Genomic DNA, 22,908 nt, shown 5'->3' with positions numbered 1-22,908 from the left:
TAAAATATATTATAATAATACTCCTATATATATTAATTAAACTCGTAGTAGTCTATTATTAAAGGTGATTTTGGAGTAATAAAAAAGAAGAAAAGGGAATTTGAGTTTGAGATGGATCATGGGTTGTCTGATAGCTTTCAATAATTGGACACTAGTAGTGATAGGAACTCTTTTCTACCATAATTCTAATTTGCCAATCATCTTCTTTGAAGAAGTTACAAAAAGGGAATTTTGTTAACCTTCTGACATATTTATCAACTTCACTTTCCATATTACTTGGTCTGCACCCTCTCTTCCATCTCTGATCTCTTACAAAATTCCCTTTGTTTCTGTTGGATTCTCTCTCTCTCTCTTTTAATTTCTTCATCCTTTTCCTTTTTTAGTATTATCATATAATATACACAATCCAGAATATCAAAGGTTTGGCTCCATTTTAGAATTGTTTTGTATATTGTCCATAATGCAGTTTCCTATTATTCCAGCCCATGACTACATACATCTACCTCGCATTTTGAATCATCTTGTTCGGGTTAATTTGTACCCACCTCAATTAATACTTGGATTAATTATCGAAATACTTGCTACCTCCTATCAATAAAGTTTGAGCAGATGAGATAGAATCATCTAGTATTTCTTTTGCCTCCGTTGAGATTTAAACATGACGTCACATTCTTGAATTTTGAGACTCCCTCTTCCTAGAATTACCAAATATATAAATGAAAGAATTATACTGTGCATCGATAATATAGATAATTTTGTACTATAAAATTAAGTCTACATACAATGATTGAAACATTTCTATTTCAACTCTAAAATAATAATTTGAAATAATAATAATAATAACCTGTAATAATCAGTTAAGTATGCCGTACGTAAAAATGATTCTTGTGGTATAGTACTTGAACAGCTCTTAACGTAGTACAACTTTATTCATAGAAGACGTGCCACAAGTAAACAAGCTTTGATATTAGAACTTTTTTTTATATTTTAGAACATTTTCTCTCAAGACGTATCAATCTAAAAAAATCATTTGATGAAATAATTTTACTCGGCCAAGAAAAAAGTACATATACCATGTGAAAAAACATATATGCTATTTGATAATCAGAATGAATTGGTACTTCAACAATTCTAGATGCTGTTGATGAAGAGGACTGATCAAAATATATCTCTGTATTGTACCTATCAACATCTCTTTATTTAATGGGTGAAAGATTAAGGAGAATAAGTTTGAGAATTTTAGCCTCAAATGCATTAGTGGGGAATACCAAAAAGCCTTGTTTGAATTTAACTTTTATATACGCTAGGGGTAGTTTAGATGGTGGAATATAAGGATGATACTTTCGAAATATTTTATGGGATTAATTTATTTTGTATTTGATATATAATAGATATTATTTAATTTTAAGATTATTTTGTTCCATCATTTTAGTATAAAAGATGGAATAAGTTATTTCATATAGAAAGTGAAATAAAATAATTTCATGAAATATATCTCACAACTAGATGACCCCTTAATTAACAACGTATTTTTTTTACATTGTCATATCATCTAAAAGATAGCTGCAACTAGCCCAGAAAAATAACCTTACACCACTGGAGATCAATATAAACTCTATGGTCATTAACATGCTCATACATGATAACCTCTTATACACTAACATCCTTTTTGAGTGCAGATATTTAATACAGACTTTGAGGAGAGCACCATTGAAGCACATCTTCAGGGAGCAGAACAGGGTAGCAGACAGCCTGAGCAAGGAGGGAGCTAGGCACAGCGTTGTTGGAAGCCCAAGCATTTTGATAGTTCCACCAATATCTGCTTCGAAACATGTCTGGACAAACATTATAAGAACTATTATTTTGAGAAAAACTAAATCTTCGTACCAGATTATTATATTTGTTACAATGACCCCTATTTGTAACAATGACACTATTGAGGGTGGCATTAGCCCCCCTCTTTTTTGAGCAGTTTAATATATATAATTATGCTTTCCTACCCCCAAAAAACAAAAGGAATTATAACTTTAAAAAATAAAGCATGCAATATTAGTAGCGGAGGCAGAGATTTTTTAAAGAGTTTAGAATATGAAGAAATAAACACACGAAAAAATTAAAGAAAGTTCAACATCTACTATATACATAAAAAAATGTTTAAATTATGTATAAACAATGTAATTTTTTGCTGATAAAGATTCATCAAAACCTCCTCATTCCTATCTGATTCCGCCCCATACAATATATCTTCCTCGTGCTCCACAACTTCAATTGCACATTGAACTATATGTGTTACTACCATATTCGTGAAACAATAACACAATTAGATGCACATACATGTGTTTATCAAATTGAGGCCGTCCATAACAACTTCTTGAAACATCTGATTATTATTCTATTAGTAAGCTAAAGATTATAATATTCACAAGTAGTTTCTTATAGGAGCAAGTAATTTGACTTGGGAATCAATTGATTTCCTTCCAATTATCCTTCAAAGTAGGTGTATACAATAGTATTGAAATAAAGAGAGTTGCAAAAAGTTGTTTACAACTGTATATATCCCCCACATAGCTATGTGAAATAAACATTTAAAAGACGGGTAAAATCACAATCCCTCGACTTTGTTTTTAAAATTCAAACCCCACCCGTATTCGATTTTGAACCATAGCATGAAAAGCCAAAACGAAAGAGTAAGGTTAAAATTATTAGATGGAAGAGTTGGTGTACTTTGTTGACAGATTTGATCAACCATCATCTAAAATGATTAGTTGACAAGCCCAACGTTAGAATTCGAGTGAAGAAGGGCTTTCATATTCAACCATAGCTGAATTTTGTTTGGTTGTAAGGATTTTAAATTATTTTGTAAGTTTATCATACGAGAAGCAACCCTCCTCTTTTTTCTTTCCTTTTATTTTGATAAGTTAGAGAGTATGAGTATGTGCCCCTCACTCCTAGTATTGTATCAGGGAGTTCATGTTTCACTCCATTCATGCTCCTTTGGCTTATCTATTGAATTCTCTTTGTGGTAATCTTTAACCCCCCACCCCACCCCACCCCCCCCAAAAAAGGGAGGGTTAGACTAAAATTATTTTCCTTCTTTTAGGGATACAATTGGTCAGTTTTTCGGGTTTACTCATTCTAACAATACTTGTACTCAAATATTTGGGATTTTGATAGAGGTTATTAAAATTGTTTTGTTAATGGAGAACAAAGACATTGTACTCGACAACAATATTCTTACCATATTTAATAATTCTCTCTATAATTTGAAATAATTATATATTATCTCACTAATTAATAATTTCATATCAGATTTCAAGTCAGATACACCTAGATACATGTATTTTTGCTATTAGCTACACTAAAATAGGAAGAGAGTCGAGCGATAGTCTATGTATCCTAGATACTTATGAATCACACTAGATACATGTATTTGGAATATCAAATATAGGGAGAGAAGTGAGCGAGAAATTCAGATACATGCGAATCCAATTACATAAATACACTTAATTTTGATCTCATGTATCCAATATACATGTATCTGGACATGTCAGATACATGAATATGAATTCCTAATTCTGGTAAATTTCATAATGATGAAAAGTGAAGGGAAGAGAGATACTTAGGTACTAAATTAGTGGAATTTCTCTAAGTTAGCCTTTATATTTCAGGACTTGTACAACTTAAAGGTATTTATGGTTCAAATATTTTTATTGAACTTAAAAAGAGTCATTTCTGCACAAATGTCAAAAGTGGTTATTTTTGTGCAAATCCGACTACCAAGTAACAATCGATAAAACCCAATTAGTCCATATTACAAAAGGCCCATAATTAGTCCGTCTTGGGTCCCCGAACGTGCTGTTCTCAATTTCGTCAAGGGGGAACTTGGCGACAAGGTTCTCCCACAATTCTTTGGCCTTGCAGAATGCGTACAATAGCAGCGCGATTCAGCCCTGTAATGATCATGATCATCATCAATTCACAATTTTCATCTAGCGATATCTGTTGTTTTCATTTGTTGATGGACTTGTGTAATAATGTTAATGCAGTATCTATGGAGGAGAACGCCTATAAATTTACAACCCCGACGTTTTTCTACTCCCAGCTTTGGGAGAGGTAACAAGTATATCTTACCTAAATTGGGAATCTTGTGTGTTTCTCTAGCTGTTATTAGTTTTTTTTTTTTTTTGCTTATTGCAATTTGTACAATGGTCTTTTGAGGAAACTTGCTATTTCCCTCTTGTGGGTTCATACTACTGGAACGCTTTGAGATTTATTTTGTGTGATTTTCTAGATGAACAGTCAATAGAACAAGAAGCTGAAAGAAAAGTAGGGTGGCTGTTAAAATTAATTTTTGCTGGGACTGCTACAGTTATTGGGTATCAAACTTTCCCATACATGGGTAAGGTCTCATTTATATGGTGACATGAATCAATTACACCATACTCGAATTCCTGCCTTGTCTGATTTGTTGGCGTCGTCTTAATGTCTGATTTAAATAGGAGACAATCTGATCCAACAATCTGTCTCACTTCTACAAGTCAAGGATCCCTTATTTAAAAGAATGGGTGCGTCCAGATTAGCTCGTTTTGCTATAGATGGTAAGTTTGGGTCACAGTACTTGGAAATTGGGAAGTTAAGTATTCTTTAAAGGGTTCAAGTATATGTTGGCACTATGGTGCACAATATCATGATTTTGATGTTATTAGTAATGTGTGCAGATATGTCTTTGATTTAAGAGAAGTAAGGACCTATCACTTTATGTTTTAAGGGTGGTGGAAAGATTTTTCAGCAAAGAAAAACTACTGTTGGTATCTGAAAGTCAAATTAACAATTCTGAGTGTTATGAATTTAGTGAACCTAGGTTGATCACCTTTTGTGCTGTTAGGAGCTCATTTGGATTTAAATGATAACATTAACCTCCATTGCATCCTCTTTTATATTATAATAATCTACACACTCGATTACTATGTGGAGCCGAGTCTCTTGCATCTGGACGCTTTCCCCATTCTTCGTGATTTATTTACTGTATAACCTTCCTTTGAAACTTAAAGCTAATGGAACTCCCTACTGATTAATTGTACAAAATAAGGAAATTTCTTTCATTGTTCCAATATAAGATGAGACTACTCTAGTACCTTATATTTTAGTATCCTAGTCAACCTCTATTTGATTGGTGTTCCTTTTCTCAGTACTACTATAACAAGATAACTGTATTTCTTAAATAGCTTTTTTTCTGGTCTTTAAATATCTAAAACATTATACAACTTAAGAGGGATGCACACTGCTTTATTTCCATATGATATCTTGCAATCGATTAGCGACACAGTTTACAGTTTTTGCTCAAAGTGCAATATTTGAAGTTTGTAGTCAAAACATGACCGCTGTTTGAACTAATCATGAGACTTTTAGATTCTTATCCGTGAATCTTTTACCCTGTGCCTTTTTGCTTCCTAGATGAAAGAAGGATGAAAATTGTTGAGATTGGTGGGGCTCAACAGCTTTTGAACATGTTAGAGTGTGCCAGAGATGATCGCACGAGGAAGGAAGCCTTGAAGGCTCTTTTTGCAATATCAAAATCAGGTCAGGACTCAAATTTTATCTGCAAATTAAATACATGAGATCTGAGGATTCCCCCTTGATTCTGCAAATCCAGCCTCCTCCCTCCATCGGAGGCCTGCGGTTCATTTTTTGCCCCTGAATCACTACTCTGTGGATGCATTTGTCTACATAATGAGTGAAGAATATGCATGGACGACTTCGTTTTTATATCATACCACCAGTTTGATGTTATTTTCCTGAATGACACAAAACTTTAATAGAAAAAAATCATCTAGCTGTCAGAGAATATTTCCTTACTTCACTTGTAAAGAAATGTTACAGATTGGAGTCTGCTTACTGGTTGAACCTCTTGATAATTCTTCTACCTATTGGCTAGACCCAAGAATTCTGTGATTGAACAATCTCTGGGCATTTCCACAATGATACATGCTTCTGTGCTATAAACTAATTTTATGCTTGATGTTTCCTTGGAAAACATTCTCCATAAAATGCCTTTAATTATACCGCCAAACTGTTGAAGCACAATGTAAATAGACAAAAAGCAGTTGGACAAGAAGTCTTCTGTAATCTTGTGTACTTGGCAGGTCCTCCTTTATCAGTGGACCTGTTAGGATAGACAAATTAAGAACTACTTTTGTCAGAAAAACACTGGATACTAGGATTAGTTACGTCTGTGACTATCCTGTATTTTGTTGTGATGCATAGTGATTAATATTTCTATCTTCTGCGCCAAAAAGTCACTTTAATAGCATGGTTTGCTAATAGAGCCCCGTCAACCTCGGTGCCAGTGCTTAAGAAATCAACCCAAGCAAAGGAAATCTCAGCTTAAACAAGAAATTCTCTGGTGCTTGTGGCTTGTTACTTAAGGCAAAAGAATGTTGTACAACTTGAGTCAGTTTTGCTTAATGTTTAACTTTAGATGTATGAAGTGTTGGGTTTTAAAAGGTGTGAATGGAAAATGAAGAGTAGTGAGTTGTGACTTTTCTGAAGGGTTGTGACTTTTATGAAGAGTTGTGACTTTTTCAAAGGGCTGTGACCTTTCCGATAAGGTTGTGACTTTTCACACTACCATTTGTTGACTATAAATAGAGGAGTTTCCTCTTATTTTTGACACAACACATTTTCTGAACTTCTTCTTATTCTGCACAAACAAATTCTAGTGTACTTTACTGCCTTTGAATGGTTCGTTGACACCGTGGTTTTAGATACCAATACAACGATGAGTAAGATCGTTCTATCCTAGGAGGATATATTCCATTAACCTTGAATACTTGAGGAGAATAATTTCCTTAAGGACACACTGTCCATTTAGTGGGCTCGATTTTCTTCTTTATAAATATTTTAGATATTGTTTCTTTCTTTTCCAGATTCTCTGGTTTTTCCTGATTTTCTGGTTTTGGAAATATTCTGAAAACTTTGTTGTTTCTTACAAAGGTTGTCAAAGTTGATGTTCTAAGTATTTTAGTAATACAGATCAACAACATAAAGACGTCTTATTTTATTTGTATGGCCTTGCTACCTTATCCTATTTCGGCTGATAAAACTAATCGGAAGATTAAGAACCCGTTTGGATTCACTTATAAGTTACTTATAAGCTATCTTCAGTTTTTTTGAGTGTTTGACTGGCGAACTTAAAACCATTTTGTGCTAAAATAAGCCCCAAAAAATAATTGGGTCTGTTTGGCTTAGCTTATTTAAAACATCTTATAACCTAAAAACAACTTATAAGCCAAAAAAAATAAGTTGGGCTAACCCAACTTATTTTATTTTTAGCTTATAAGCTGCTTAAAATAAGTTAGGCCAAACAGACTATAAGACCAATTGGCTGATGATAGTAGGCATTTGCCGATAGGATTTGAAATCATGTCCAAGTGGGCCCTAAATGTTGCTAGGGCATAGGGCTGATGTTTTCTAGCCTACAGGTTAGCTTGACATATTCCATTAGTGTCAGATGTTACTAGAATACCCTGCCGAGGTACTTGCTATCTGTGCTTGCATATCTGTTTGAATGGATGTAGTGCTGAGTGCTCATTCTTATACTGCAGATGAGGCTGCTGTGGTCTTACATCAAGCTGGAGCCATGTCAATCATCAAGTCCACCCTCGAGTCTGCTGAGGATGCTGAAGTTGGGAAATACAAGTCAAATTTGCTGAGTCGATTTCAAGATTTGTCATATGATATTAGGTCTTGAGATTACTATTATCTGGTCTGAGATTCCAATCACTTTCTTAGAAGTTGGCCATAACGCCTTTAGGTAGATGTTTTATTTGATTGCTGACCTTTTAGAAAAAAAAAATCTGAAGAAAGTTGAGAGAATCCATTTATCTTCTCAAAAGAAGGAAAGTTGAGAGAATCCTTTCTGTTGTAAAAAAAAAAGGACTGTTGAGAAAATCCTTACATGGGTAAATCATGTTACATGTCCACTAGAAAGCCATGGTTATGCTAAGTGAAAGCTCCCTTGTTTAATGGGATCTTAAAAATGGTAGCAAGTGAGTTAAGAAGTTGTAATGTTGTAAATTCTACAAGAGGCATCAGAATGGAAAAATAACCCAATGCAAAAAATTTCCATTGGCGCACAACTATGCAACTACACTCTCCAACTGAGAGAGTCCTACAACTTGTGTTCTCGGGGATGATACTTTTGGCTTCCCTAATTATGTTGTGGGAGTCGGATTATGAATGAAAGAAAACGAACACTCGTTGGCTTTGTTTCTTCAAACATCATCTGATTTCGTTAATTTTGCTATTCTTAAATAATTATCGATCATGTCATCTTAATTCTTACCTATAAATCAAGAAGCAAGGGTAGAGGTTGGGTACGTGCATTTGTCGACAATGTGTGAAGCAAGTATTAGTACTTAATATATTTGAAGAACCTTGTGCCAATGAAATGTTCTCCAGGATATATTTTTGTTGAGAAAGACTTTGATGGCGATTGAACTCTTCTCAGATATTTAAGGGATGGGAGAACGTCAATTCTCTCAATTTGACCGACTTGCCTTCCGTTTCAACTAGGCACTAAGGGGTCGCTTGCTAGAGGCTTTACAAGTCATATCAAATCCGCACATTATAATCAATATCGCATAATATTTAGTGGAGTTTAATTATTAAACCAAAGTTGGGAAGTGAAAATTATTTACACCCTTAAAAGACCTAGTATTTCAAGTTCCAATCTGTTGTAATAACTGATCCTTTAAACAAACCTTTTCAACGAAGTAACACGGCAATTCCGCAGAAAAGATTGTGGCAAAGGGAATAAGAACCAGAACTAAGAAGTTTAGAAGTAACATTATTTTTTATAGACTTCAAAATTTAAAGGAATTGATGTTGAAATCTGCAATATATACAATTTTCATTGAAGAATTAATCCTCGCTCTAGTGAAGAATCAATTAGCAGAAGACCTACATTCTCCTAGCCGTGACAAGATTTCCTCACAACTAGGCCGTTCATCTGGTTCTGCCCAGCAATCTACAACACAAAACGAAAAAAAATAAATTATATAACGAGGAGATCACAATATGATAGAGTTGTACTTATTATACACTAATAATGTAAACGAATCAGGTAACCTGTTAAATTACGATGATAAAAACTACTTTACACTCTCAGCGTATTGATACAAGTTAGGTGTACACGAGCTGAGGTGGCAATAGTTGTTAGGTGATGTGTGAAGTTAGTTAGAATTTGTTGGAGCTGTTAGCTGTAGCAGTTGTAATTCCAGATTTCTGTTATTAGATTCAGTCCTATAAATGTAGCAACTACATGTAAGATGAATCATTCATGAAATAATATCTGATTCTCTCTTCTACATTCAATTCTCGGCTAGAACCCTGATTGGGCTATCATCTTCTTCGTGTTCATTGCCTAGATTAACTACTTCCATTACATATTGCTTAATTGCATCACGTATATAGGAAAAATCCCATGAAATATAACGTGTCCACAATGTAGAGTAATATATTCTAATGAAAATTACCTGCAATTAGCTTTCCTAGAGGACCTTCAGGAATTTCTAGTCGTTTTCCGTCATTAGCAACAGCATATACGACCTGAATTTGTGAATTTCCACTATATGAAGATTGCACTTGAAGATGAAAGGAAGTGTAGTTCTCTTCTATTTCTTTCAGTGAAGCTGACAAGAAAGGTCATGTAGAGATTACCTGGATGGCTGGAACACCTTCCCATGGTCTTTTGAGTGTGTATAGTTCCCACATTATGACCCCAAGACTAAAAATGTCACATTTTTCAGTGAAAGGTTCGTTACGGATAAGCTCTGGGGCCATCCATTCTGGTGTACCTGCAGAGGAAGAATCTTGCATGGGGGTTGGAGTCAATGATCGGGACAGCCCAAAATCACAGATCTTGACTTTGGAGTGTTTATTTACGAGGCAGTTTCCACTCTTTAGATCACGATGAACAATTTTCATCCTATGTATACACATAAGCCCCCTAAATAATCACAGAGAAGCAGATGTTAAAGATACATACAAAACAGAGAGCAGATTTAGCAGAACTATAGCACAAAAATAAATAAAAAATTGTCCTCCAAGCTACAAAATCTAGTGATGATTTTCTCTTTACTGCTAAGTATGCAAAGAACATATAAGAGTAAATTTAAGTTATGTACTCCAACATTCAATTAACGAAGTGTTCTTTTTCCCCCCGATTATGTACTGTCTATGCTCCTTTTGATCGATGAGACATGACAATAAACTGAAAGGACATGAGTCTACAAATCTATGTGTGTATCTCTTTCTTCTTATGCTCAATGCCTGTTGAATAATCCCATCTCTTCCATTCGATATAGACATTTCACCTTATGTAAGGACCAACTCTAATTCTGATCTCACCAAATCCTTCATTAGACTTGTCATACCACTGTCTGATAGATGTGATATGGGTATGGAGTTGATTCTACAGAACATTAGAATGTGGCATAAAAGCTGCACATAATCATATCAAACAGTTCTAACTTGTATTTGGGACATACTGGTAAACAAGTCCATGTAACATAGATAACAAGTATGTCATGAAACATCTATCAAATGTACCTTAACCCATTAAAAAAGTCCATCTTTGATAATGGCTTTATTTATCAGTTTCCACTCCATTTTCTTGTTAAATTAGATATGTCATGAACTCATATAACTATCTTTACTGCTTCAAAATTAACAACCACTATTAGATTCATGAAGTTTCGACAGATTTTAAGAATATTTTGTCCAAAAACATGGAGTTTACAGAAGACAATGGAAGTTGGATTTAATCAAAAGTAGACAACAGGCTCGACAACTGGGATGACTCCGACACCATTGAAGGTCCTGTTGCTCCCTTCTTCATTCAGCGCTACAAATTGGAACTACAACCTTGTACTCAAAGGGAGTATTTTATTAAATAAAATTATTTCTTTCATTGGAAGACAAATGATAACAGCATGGGTAGATTCACTAAACATTCATTCGTAGAAATATTTACTCATGTAACCCAGGGGATCTTGTATTAGCTATGAACAAAAATCATGCAGTGGTTGACAATGGTGCATACGTTCCCCAATCTAACACAATTTGATTTTACTAATTCTAAGAAGAATATTTAGCTCCAAAGTGACTTCCTATTTTTATTTTATTGTCTAAGGATCTTAACAGGACTCATTTACAACTTTTCAAAGAGCCACATAAATTTCCAAAGAGTATCCGACTGAAGAAAGTTAAGGGAATTTTGAAGTGCAATGGCATTTATTCAGTCATATGGACAGTAGCCTTTATCAGACACAATGTATAACATTTCTAGGCTTAATGCCAAAATCTTGCAAACCACCCAAAACAAAATTATTGAAAAAGTAGTTGTAATAAAATATTCAGTTGGAAATGAAGAACTATGAATTGGAATCTGAGTACATAGTTTATGTTGGAAGTACCTGCATATATCACAAATCATTTTCAATCTCCTTTGCCAGCTGAGGTTATTCTTCTGTCCACTTACATGGATCAGATGATATAGGGATCCCATCTCCATGAATTCAGTAACCACGGACAAACGAGGTGGAGTTGTGCAAGCACCGAGGAACAAGATAACTGAAAGGAAAAGTGTGTTTGGCAAACAACTACAGAACTGTTCCTCCACCAAAAGTGTATTCTTTGAATTTTGGTAACATAAAACTGAAATGTTTTTCATATTTCCCATAGAGTCTCAAGGATCAAGTGCATTCTACAGCTTTTAATAGCATATTCAATGAAGTGGGTACAAGAAGTATGCCACCACAAACATAGATTCAGGGAAGAGCAGAAAATTACCATTTGGGTGACGAATGCGGCTGCATGAAGGGAAAAGAGATACAAGGTTAAGCTAGCTAAATAAGTATGTCTGATTTGGTTTTCACTTTATAGGATGTTCCTGAGTAAAAAGGACGAAATGATTTGCTTAGTACAAATTACCTCAGGATGGATATTTCATTGGCAAAATCTTCAATGTTCTCTTCAGTCAATTCTTGTTCTAGGAAAACTTTAACTGCGACCTCTGTTCCATTCCAAGTACCGCGAAAGACTTCTCCAAAGAACCCTTGAAATCATAATAATCAGTCAGCAAGATTTATTCGATATGAGCTCAACAGAAAATTAATAAACATAATCTATTACATAGTTCAAAAGTAAAATTACCAAAGGGATATCTGTGGGTGTCCAATTGGGAATCAACCTCAGTTTGGAAATAGGCATGATTAATCTGATGATACTCAAGTCTGTTTGTGACCCTAAATGACCAACGGTATGCCTTGATGAATTTTTCAATTTTGGAGATCTTTTACTTAATCATCTTTCTATGAGTACACGACTAACAAAATATTCTAGGTGGATTACGGATTAGGTGTCCATCAATTGCTGAGTTACCTCTAGCTACCAACATTGGGATTGCATGATGATGGGTTAGTTATATAATTGGAGGGTAATAGAATGATTAATTATTACATGAACACCAGTTACATGATCTCCAGGACTGATTAAAAACTGATGATGTTTCCATCTCCACCGTTACAGAACAGAACTAATGAAAGATAAAATAACTAGAAACTCATACTTAGTTAATGGACTTATATGTCTGCTTCTACCAAATAATATTCATAACTAAAGAATTGAGAATGCATGATGAGTTTACCTCTTCAACAACATACCTAGTGAAATCCCACAAAGTGGGATGTGGGAAGGGTAGAGTGCATGCAGTCCTTACCACTACCTCTCCGAGGTAGAGAGGTTGTTTCCAAAAGACCTTTGACTCAAGCAAATCACAGCAGTAATAAAACGAAAAAAGATAGTGGGGAAAAACATGACAACTAATAGCAAAGTAGTACGGCGCATATATGCAAGGAACTGTAACAACAACAACCAAGTGTGATCACCTAAACACAGTAAACCATAGATGATATCAAATACCAAAAGCCAAAGACTACAACTGACATGGTGCACTATACTACCACCAAACCAAATACATGAATAAGGTAGTAATAGGACAACTATTAACTACCTTCTACCCTTATCCGCGACCTCCATACCCCCTATCTAAGGTCATGTATTCGGTAAGCTGAAAATGCGTCATATCGTGTCTAATTACCTCCCTCAAATACTTCTTCGGCCTACCTCCGCCTCTCCTCGACCCCACTATATCCAACCTCTCACACCTCCTCACCGGGGCATTGCACATCTCTTTTCACATGCCCAAACCATCTCAGTCTCCCTTCCCTCAACTTGTCCACTATGGAAGCCACTCCCACTTTGTTCCGGATATCCTCATTCCTAATCCTATCGCTCCTAGTATGCCCACACATCCATCTCAACATCCTCATTTCCGCCACTTGCATCTTTTGAACCTAAGAGTTCTTGACTGGCCAACACTCCTCATGGAGATAAATCTGCATCAAACCGCCACTTGCAGATTAAACTTCAAAGGAACATTAACTATCCAATGGACAGGTTCCAGAAGATCTGCTAAACAAAGAGTCAAGGATTTCATGGAGCATGGTAGCTGGAATGTGAATAAGCTGGAAGGAATGGTACCTAAGCACCTGGTCAGAAATGGCAGAGGTCCATTCCTTTCAAAATCTCCTTCTTGACATGGAGACTGATTAAAACAAAATTACATTTGATGAGATTATTACTAAGTTTGGAAATCAGATTGTGTTTAAATGCTCACGTTGCAATGAACCATAATGTGAAACTTTACACCATGTACTCGTTGAAAGTGACGCTGCAGTTCACTTGTGGATTTTAATTTATTTTTGCAAATGTCACGGGCATACAGCATCATATTAGACCAATTAGAAATGTCTTGAGTAGTTGGCGGCAGATTAAGACTCAGAATGTAGTCGACAGATACCTATTACAGATTGTGCCAACTTCTATTTGTAGGGAGATATGGAGAAGTAGACGTGCTTGTAAGTATGGGGACAAAAAAATCTTCTGCTCCTAGCATGCAGTATCATATTATGTGGAAGTGAGTGGAACATTAAAGCTGCACTAGGAAAACATATCACTCATGAATTGGCCAACAATCTGTGAGATGGTTGAGAGTCTGAAACCAGTTCCTATATGGAAGCAGGTGCAGTGGACTAACCCACCCAGTCAAGACATATGGCATCTTCATTAGAGAAGGGATGAACATGGTGATATAATCATGGCCTTCTCCTCTCCAGTGTTGTGTAATTGGAACATGGCAGGAGCTAAAGTTGCTAGATTTGGAATTGAATGGGGTGTTACACAGGGATTTATCAGATTCATATTGGAGCTTGACTGATTATTGCTGATATTTTGAACAAGGCTACTAACAACCAGAAGTTGAGGAGGGAGATTGAAGCTATCATTGCAATCCTAAACCAAGATGAAGTATATGTTAGCCATTGTTACAGAGAGGCAAACCAGGTGGCAGACTACCTGGCCAAATTTGCTGCATCCATCAATGAAGGCATTATATTCGATTCCTTCCAGTGGCTGCCAAGACATGATAAGGGCCCTTTCCAACTAGAAAAATGGCAACTCCCTAGCATAAGAATTAGATATGACAAAGTGAATTTTTTTGTTAGCTAGACTGTATAGCTGATCATGGAAGAAAGAAGCAGTTGTATCAAACTTTCTTCCATTTTTTTGTAATAGAGTTGTACCCCTGAGGCTATGCCTAGCCCCCCCCCCCTGTTGCTCAATGCTTAATAAAACACTGCCCAAAGTCCATCTGGGTAAGCTTATTAAAAAAAATCTGCTACGGTGAGTTTTCTCACGCTACTGGTCTCAAGCCCGGATAATGGTGGAGGATTGCGGTTGGTGACAACCAACATAAAGCTAGTCAATTTATGATGAATCCTCATCCCAACTTGCTCGGGCCTGAGACGTTATTGTTCTATACCTTACTGGACTAGGGTTTTATTCTATCAGAAGGAAATGAGAAAAGGAAAGAGAACACACAACATATGTTACTCTGTACAGATTATCCTCGACTTTCAGGACTATGATGTGAAAACTTTGACAGTATGACCAAATAAGGGTGAGTGGCATGTAGGTGGAAAATATGCTGCCAAAAGAAAATAGTAAGAACAGATTCACAAGAATGAATTAACAATTAAGATACCACACTAAGATAAATAAGCACACATAATAATGGCTTCTTGATAAGGGAACATACATCAAACTGTACAAGAGAGAAATGACCCAGTAACTGTATGAAATCATTCTTTTCTTTTCTTTTGGCTTTAAATGGTTCAATCACTGTCAGTGACTAGCATGTGTTTTCAACCCTAACCAAACAGTACGTCATGCAGTTATAGCATATCGAGTAGATGGAAGCAAGGAATACAGGTGTTGTCACACATATTGGATGTGGTTAATTTCCCTACTGAATTTAAGATCACCTTCATTGCATTTTTCTATTTCTCAGAGACGTTACTGCCAACTTAAACTAACTTTCGGAACCTGCTATCGGATGAAAAGTTAACAGTCTGCTACGACCCACACTGGTTAAAAAATGTAATTATGCCATTCCATGAAGAATGAACATATTACAGATCTTTGGAGGTGACAGGTACACAACCTATTGGCGAATCATAGTTCTTTATGTTAATTTTCTAAATGCTCTGTGATGCATTCCTTATTAGTTGTCATGTTTTCTTCACTTCCGTATTTTCTTTTTTCACAACTGCTTTGATTTGCTGCACTTGAGCGAGGGTCTTTCGGAAAGAGTCTCTCTGCCTCCATGAGGTATGAGTAAGGTTTGCATACACTCTACCCTCCCCAAACCCCAACTTTGGGATTAAACTGGGTATGTTGTTGTTGTTGTATAGGTATTTGAGTACAAAGAAATGAAAATAGCAAGATAAATAAATGCAGATGGACCCTAACATGCGAAACAAGTAATGTCCACTGACCAACCACCTGTGTTCCCACCCATAGGAAAGCATTTAGTTAACTGCTAGTGAATGCACGACTCAATAAGCACGTGGAGCTTCAAACTACAAGTCGGTTGATTAGTTATCATATTGTAGTATATAAGAAGAATGAATACCAATTCCAACACGTGCTCCAATGGTTATTTCAGAGAAATCAATGTTCCATTCATCAAATGGTAACAATGGTTTGTTGAGGATCCTTGATGATTCTATCACTTTGTCCAATCTTGACATCATATCAGGACTGCCAAAAATTCCTGCTGCCTTGCCTCTACCATAGCTCCAGCGTGGAGATGAAGGCAGGGATATTGCTTTGTCAGATGTCAAGCACTTTCTGTGAAAATGTTGTGGTTGACCTTTTTCACCATTCCCTGTATTTAGGTCATCTGAACGGAAATTCAGTGCCTGGAAAGTGGTAAATATGATTAGTGTCATTATTGAGTTGAGCAAATTCCATGGCTTTGATTCTATCAGTTAACCCAACTGACTCACAAACAAGTTAACAAGCCTAGAAAACAAGGTCTTACCAAGTTAGAGAACCGGTTGGAAGTAGCTATAAGAGGCATAATGCAAAAAGTATTAAGCACAAATTATTGAAAGCAATATCATAAATTAAACACACTAGGAAAAATATATAACAATCACGGCTTTGCTTCCCGGAAATTGAAGTGGATTTCTTGAACAATGTACGAATTTTTTTCTAAAAAAATCTATAAGCACATGTCCTCAGCATGTTTAAGAAATTATATTTCCTTTTATGACAATGGTGACCGGATCAACTTCTGTGCACCTTGACTAATCTACCAAGCAATTTGCTACAACCAACAAGCACAAGTGCTGGGTAATCCTACCCATCAAGGTTGGAGCAGATGGGCACACACTGAATGTTGTTGTCACGATTCGAACTTGGGATGTCCAAATTGTTACTCCTATGCCTCAACCTCTCAGTCAACCCCTGGCGACCATGTTTAAGCTCATATAAGAAGCATAGACACATTGTGTCCTTCATGACAAATTATACCTCCCAACGGTAACTTCCGCTGCAGTAAATTTGGATTTAGTTGGAGGAAGTTTTGTTTATTCTGAGATAATATTTGGGAAGATTTGTAAACTGGAGTCATTGCACCAGATTAGACCCAATTTAAGCTTAATGTGGATTGGGTTCCATCCAGGGGTAGGTTGATTTTACTAGTTGTCATATTATTTATTTCATCTTTTCAACAAATTAGAGCTTGAGGCTAATCCCATTTACTGTAATAAGCATCTGCCTCGGATCCATCCAAATAAGAATTAGTCCAATTGGAATTTACTCTCCTTTCCAGATGTAGTCAATCAAAAACATATTTTACCTAATTTAAATTTAAAATACGTCTGGATAATAACTTCCGACATTTTGAGTTACCTTTCAAAAAGTCTTGGAAGCAAGTTTTTGCTGACAATTCTAAGAAAGACAGCTAGATACATGTGTATCCTTTTGTAAACAAGGAGTTCAAGAGAAAAAACACTCACTTGATGACCAGAATTATCTTCCGCTTTCCTTGTAGACAAATCAAATGTTGCTTGTTCCGCTGAGAGATGATTTTTCTTCATAGTTGCATTCATTTCCCGAACAACCCTACATTCAAGGTCAGACAAATACTTACGAGATATGCAGAAAGTTGGTATAACCTAGAAGGAAATAGGTATTGTTTATGTATATCTCTTGCACAAGAATAGATCTGGATGGCTCATTGAGCTAAATGGAGTAAACTGGGGGAGCCTCTGTACTACTTATAAATTTTGCTAGAAGATTCTGCAACCTTGTGTGCATTTATTTATGGTGACAAAACAGACACTATTAAAGCGATTGAGCTGGTTGTCGTTTTCTTTAAAGGTAGTTGTCAATTTATAATCATTTCATCTCTCAAGCTATTCTTGTCAAAATTGAGACTTCTTTTTTGTCGTGTCATTCCATGAGTTGTCAAAACTAGTTGTACAGCTCACAGTGGGAATACAAGATGTCAAAACAATTCGATCTAGTTACATCCTCATTTGGAAAAATCTTAGCATTGTATGCGTAAAAATGATGATAAACCTCTGCTATAACTATTATTCCGCATAAGTTGCGTAAGCAACATATAATAACTACTTCCTCCATTTTTACTTGTCCACTATACTAAATAGATGTCCATTTTTAATTGTTTAGTTTTAAAAAATCAAGTAATAATTTATCATTTGATTCCTAATTTACCCTTATTATTAACTATAATCATTTTCCTATGCATTTTTTAGAACATTGAATTAATTATATTCAAAGGGTAATATAGTAAAATTGTCATTCTACTTATTGCTCCTTAAAGGGTGTTTCAAGTCAATACTAGACAAGTAAAAATAGACAGAGGGAGTACTATATACTCATTTGGAGCTAAGTATTGAAAATTCTCTTTTTAAGAGAATGTGAAACTATTTTGCAAGGGTAAAAAAGGAAATGGAGGATAAAAGAAAGAAAGAAAGAAAGAAGAAAGGAGATGACTGAGAGCTAAAGGTAATGCTCTCTCCGTCTCAATTTATGTGATGCTGTTTAACTTGGCACGAGTTTAAGAAAGAAAGAAAGATTTTTGTAATTTGCGGTCTAAAACAAATTATAGATGTTTGTGTGGCTATAAATCATCCCATTAAGGGGAAAACGGGCATTTTAAAGTTAAATTGTTTCTATAGAAATGAGCAATTTTTATTGGGACTGACCAAAAAGGAAAGTGTGTCACATAAATTGGGACAGAGGGAGTAGGAGGTTTAGTTAGAGGCAAAGGGACATGATCAACCTTACAATGTCATCACCAATCTCCGGAATCATGCTGATGGATCTCCGTCTTCTTCTACGAGTGTGTATAGGTGATGCACCAGCAGACCTGCAGTCAGTTCAATTCATGTGTCATGTTATGATGCTAAGCCATGAGTTGCGGACAACATTTCCAGAGAACTTTTGCCACTCCTCCCGGAAAGAGACAGGAGAAAACATATGGCAAAGAAGCATAACAAACTATCCTCAGCGGAATAAGAACATTGTATCAATTTTTTGAATAAAAACATTAGATTGTTTGTGCACTTCCCCATGAAATAATAGAGAAGAGTATTATGCATTTCAGAGATCGGGTATAATCGATAAGAAGCAAAATCTTCATGCTCTGGAGACAGTTCAAAGAGTAAGAAGCCGAAGTGTATAAGGTACACCTTTTGTATACATTAATTAACTACAACACACCTCAAATACATCTGAACTCCTAGTTCACTAAGGAAACATAAAACAGCTCCACCTGTCAATGGATCATGCCACTATCAGTTCTCATTTCAAGCATGATATGTCGGATTGAATATATATTACGCGGCCAGGCTACTGCCTGAAAATAAAAATCTGTCTTTTTCTTTGATCACTAAAATACAAACCTCTATTATGGATCCTGAAGTACTCAAGGAACCTTTTAGATCCATAACGCAGCCAATTAACCATAACAAACTTCAAATATATTATACATATGAACCCTCCAACTTCACTGGGGAAAATGTAAAACAGCTACGCCCCTCAATGCACAACAATTCACAGATCATGCATACATATCACTTCTTGGTTCAAGCATGATTTGTATGGCTGAGAATATTATGCTACCAAGGCAGTATAATCATAAATTTGACTTGATAGAGAATCAGAGATTAGAAAAACTGTTCTACAGTCTGATTGTAACACTTAGAAAGCAAAATGCTATATTTGATGCAATTTGATAGTTTATAATTATTAGATGTTTGATCTTTAAACCAGAAAAAGGATAATGAAAGGAATAAACAACAGATAGACAGACAAGATTTATTAACTTTACTGACTAATAGATGTGGTAATAAAAAGGAAAGGAAGGCTCTGATACTAAATTGATGTAGCACCTATAATGAAGCATAGAGAAAGGCAAGGGGGAGAAATGAGAAAAGGAAAGAGAGAGAGACAAAGAATGAAAGAGAGACTGACTGAGAGAAACAAAGAGAGAAAATAAGGGAGAAGGAAGTAGAAGATAGAGAGAAGTTTTACCCAAATCAGTTTAGCAAAACAAAAACATAAGGGTGTAGGATAAGGAGTTTAAGTAGAACTCTTGAAATTACTAAACCTCTATATTTAACTAGAAAAAAGAGACCTTTTATCCAACTAAAAGATGAACATTTCTATAATACTTCAAAAGAAATTATTTTGATTAGATAAATAAAAATCAAAGATACAAATAGTGTAATCTTTCATTTGTTAAGCTACATAATTCTCCACCAATTCAATTAAGCTCGATCCCGATGAGTGAAACTGTTAGTGCAGCTCCCAAAGGACCTTCTTGAAATACTAACTGAAGAAGACGAACAGATCCATCAACTAATGGCAGGACTCTAGCAACGATAGATGCTAAAAAGTACAGTAGCGTGATGAATCAAACTTCATCAATGATAGATGCTAAGAGTACAGTAGTGTGATGAATCAAACTTCAAATCTCAGCTTTGACACAAAATCAAAGTACCAGCAACAAGGACGAGATAAAAGGCAAGAGGAGGAAATGAGAAAGGGGTGAAAGTGAGGAGAATAAGAGTGACAGGAAGAAAGGGAGAAAGATTGGTTGAGAGGAGAAATAGAAAGACTGAGAGAAAGGAGAGAAGGAAAGAAGGGAGAACTGAGAAGCAAGCATGAAAAAGAGGATAATAGAGAGAAAAATCGTAATGCCAAATCAATTTAGCAAAACGTAATTGAAACCTGCAAACAAGTTCATAAGAGTTCTAGTTTTTTGTCAAGAATTCTAAACAAATCAGAACTTTTGAAACTAGAACTCTATTTTTAGCTAGGAAGATACATTAACATAATACTGTCTGTAGCTATAGATCTAAGTAAAACAGAAAGATATATAAAACGAAAAGCTATTTTCTGTGTAATTGTTTCTTGAGCTACTTCACTAATTATTCCAACCATTTAGAGTAGAACAAAACTGGAACAAGATACTTTCATCAGGACAATATCTCTAAGACCAACTAGCAGACTGAAGCCGTTAAATGATAAAGGAAATGTATGTTCCTTCAAACTATGACAATTTCAGATAAATCTTTAATCTAGAGATATAAGAAATGGTAGAGTTAGAACCTTGAAGACGTAACATCATAGTTGCAGTCCTTGAAAGACTGTGCACGACCACCAAGAATGGATCTCCCAGGTCCTCTGAAGAAAGGATGCTCTGGACTGAAAAAAAGGATTTCAAGTTTATCAACAGAAAACCTGAAACTCTAATAATCAACATAAACTCATGTAACTGCTAAGTAAGAAAGATTGATTTATAAAAGAATTTGGAAAGTTTAAACATCCTGAGATATAAAATAAACATCTCTGTTTTTACGAACTCACAAGAGTCTTACGATAAATTTGAGAGCATGTTGAAACTTGCAAATAACTAACAGCAATTCTAACAAATCAGAAGTATGAAATAGGGCTATGTTTGTATGATAGATATACATAGTTACAATAAATGGGGAGATCCACTTTCACCCACAGATTATTGAACCTGCTGTACGAACATAGAGAAATACACACAGCTTTCAGACTAAAATATAGGATGAACCAAGGCAGGGTGACTCCAAATATAAATATTTTACTTTTATGATATAGTAAATATTAAAAAAAACAATTGAAGGTAATGATGACTCTGTTTCTCTAAAGAAAAAGAATACAAAAAAAATTATGTAATTGGCCCATACTATATAGACCTATCTCTAGGTATATAAGAGGTAATCATCTAGCAGTGTATCAGCAGGTTGCAACTTTTGGTGGTCTATTCCTCCTGGTCCAGCCCTATAAATTTTAAATTCCAAGCCGGAATAAACAAATGTCTTCTTCTAATTATTTATTATTTATTTGGTAAACTGACCAACAATCACAAAAGGAAGAAGTCATTAGAAATGGGCAGAGAAGAAAAAGGCCAAATCCCAACTGGAGCTCAAAAGCTGCATGGAGTTCCAGCTCTCTTTAATTTCTCCTTCTGGAGAAACCAAAAAACGTATAGTTCCTAACCTTTATAAGTAAAAACATTACTAATAACTAAATTAAATAAATATCAATCAAATCAACTGAATATCTCTCATAAGAATACTTTAACTCTCTTTCATTTAGAACTAATTACAAGGTTTCACAGGATAGGTTTTTTTGTGCTTGTTCGTATTTACAGATTGGATCAAATTAATCAGCTGCAGAGACTGCATCTCATAGAAAATAGTGCCTTTAATTAATTCCATAACCAATGTTGTAACACCCTCATTGTGTGCATTCGAAACAAAACTCATATTCATTAGTGTATCTCTCAGAAGACATGAAATAGATCATCTTCTAGAGAAGAAGATAATGATTATTGGGCATGCAAGAACAATTACATCAGAAAGCAATCGGGAGTTGAATTGCTAACTTCAACTACTTAATCTGGAAAAGTTAGGATTCTCTGTATCTTAAGTCCTGGAAGGCTACAAGACAAATTGAACCTTGAACTTGAAGCCCTCTGTTCAGATACAACTTTATTCCTTCCATACCAAAGTGAACTTTTGACATCGGGCTGACTGTGTGATAAGCTGAAGAAAGTGAATAACACATCAGCAAACACAAGGCAGTACTCAAAGGGACAATGAGAGTAATTTGTTCCTTGTAAAATATAGGAAAATTAAGGAAGATGAAGAAGACTGAACAGAATAGACAGATGTTTATCTATACAGAGTTTTGAAAGCAACTGCATTATTTACTCAAACTTTCCTCATCGTCGAACTGCAGCTATATACTTGTCACAGATGGGCCAAATGAAGTCATTGGGGTTCATCCATCTTAGGCCCATGCAAAGACTGGCTTTTCACATGCATAAGTGAAACGAATCAAAATTCTATTTTATTTTTTTAATGAAAA

At 35.4% G+C, this 22,908-nt stretch overlaps 2 protein-coding genes across 7 annotated transcripts in view; one reads left to right on the top strand and one right to left on the bottom strand.

The window, feature by feature from the left end:
• The first annotated feature begins 3,826 nt into the window (after positions 1–3,826).
• Positions 3,827–8,278, top strand: LOC129874829 (uncharacterized). Its single transcript, XM_055950199.1, has 6 exons — positions 3,827–3,952; positions 4,047–4,113; positions 4,292–4,399; positions 4,500–4,598; positions 5,455–5,580; positions 7,605–8,278. Exons 1-6 carry the CDS (start codon positions 3,923–3,925, stop codon positions 7,748–7,750), a joined length of 576 nt encoding a protein of 191 aa, XP_055806174.1. The 5' UTR covers positions 3,827–3,922; the 3' UTR covers positions 7,751–8,278.
• A 557-nt stretch (positions 8,279–8,835) lies between these two features.
• The window catches only part of LOC129872014 (uncharacterized), a 28,407-nt gene continuing 14,334 nt past the window's right edge, over positions 8,836–22,908 (bottom strand). For 5 of the 6 annotated variants that reach the window (XM_055946845.1, XM_055946844.1, XM_055946846.1 and 2 more), the window contains 10 exons: positions 21,115–21,210; positions 18,782–18,868; positions 17,490–17,595; positions 16,097–16,385; positions 11,995–12,118; positions 11,854–11,873; positions 11,478–11,634; positions 9,721–10,009; positions 9,537–9,609; positions 8,836–9,028 (listed from right to left, as the gene is read on the bottom strand). In XM_055946845.1, coding sequence (XP_055802820.1) covers positions 8,946–9,028; positions 9,537–9,609; positions 9,721–10,009; positions 11,478–11,634; positions 11,854–11,873; positions 11,995–12,118; positions 16,097–16,385; positions 17,490–17,595; positions 18,782–18,868; positions 21,115–21,210 — 1,324 coding nt within the window. In that variant the 3' untranslated portion in view covers positions 8,836–8,945. The remainder of the gene's footprint in view (positions 9,029–9,536; positions 9,610–9,720; positions 10,010–11,477; positions 11,635–11,853; positions 11,874–11,994; positions 12,119–16,096; positions 16,386–17,489; positions 17,596–18,781; positions 18,869–21,114; positions 21,211–22,908) is intronic. The other variant, XM_055946848.1, reaches the window with a different exon arrangement.

Source organism: Solanum dulcamara, chromosome 11, assembly GCF_947179165.1.
Source record: "Solanum dulcamara chromosome 11, daSolDulc1.2, whole genome shotgun sequence".
NCBI classification, from domain to species: domain Eukaryota; kingdom Viridiplantae; phylum Streptophyta; class Magnoliopsida; order Solanales; family Solanaceae; genus Solanum; species Solanum dulcamara.
Note: the sequence above shows the minus strand (reverse complement) of the source record. Positions and strands in the feature narration are given on the sequence as shown.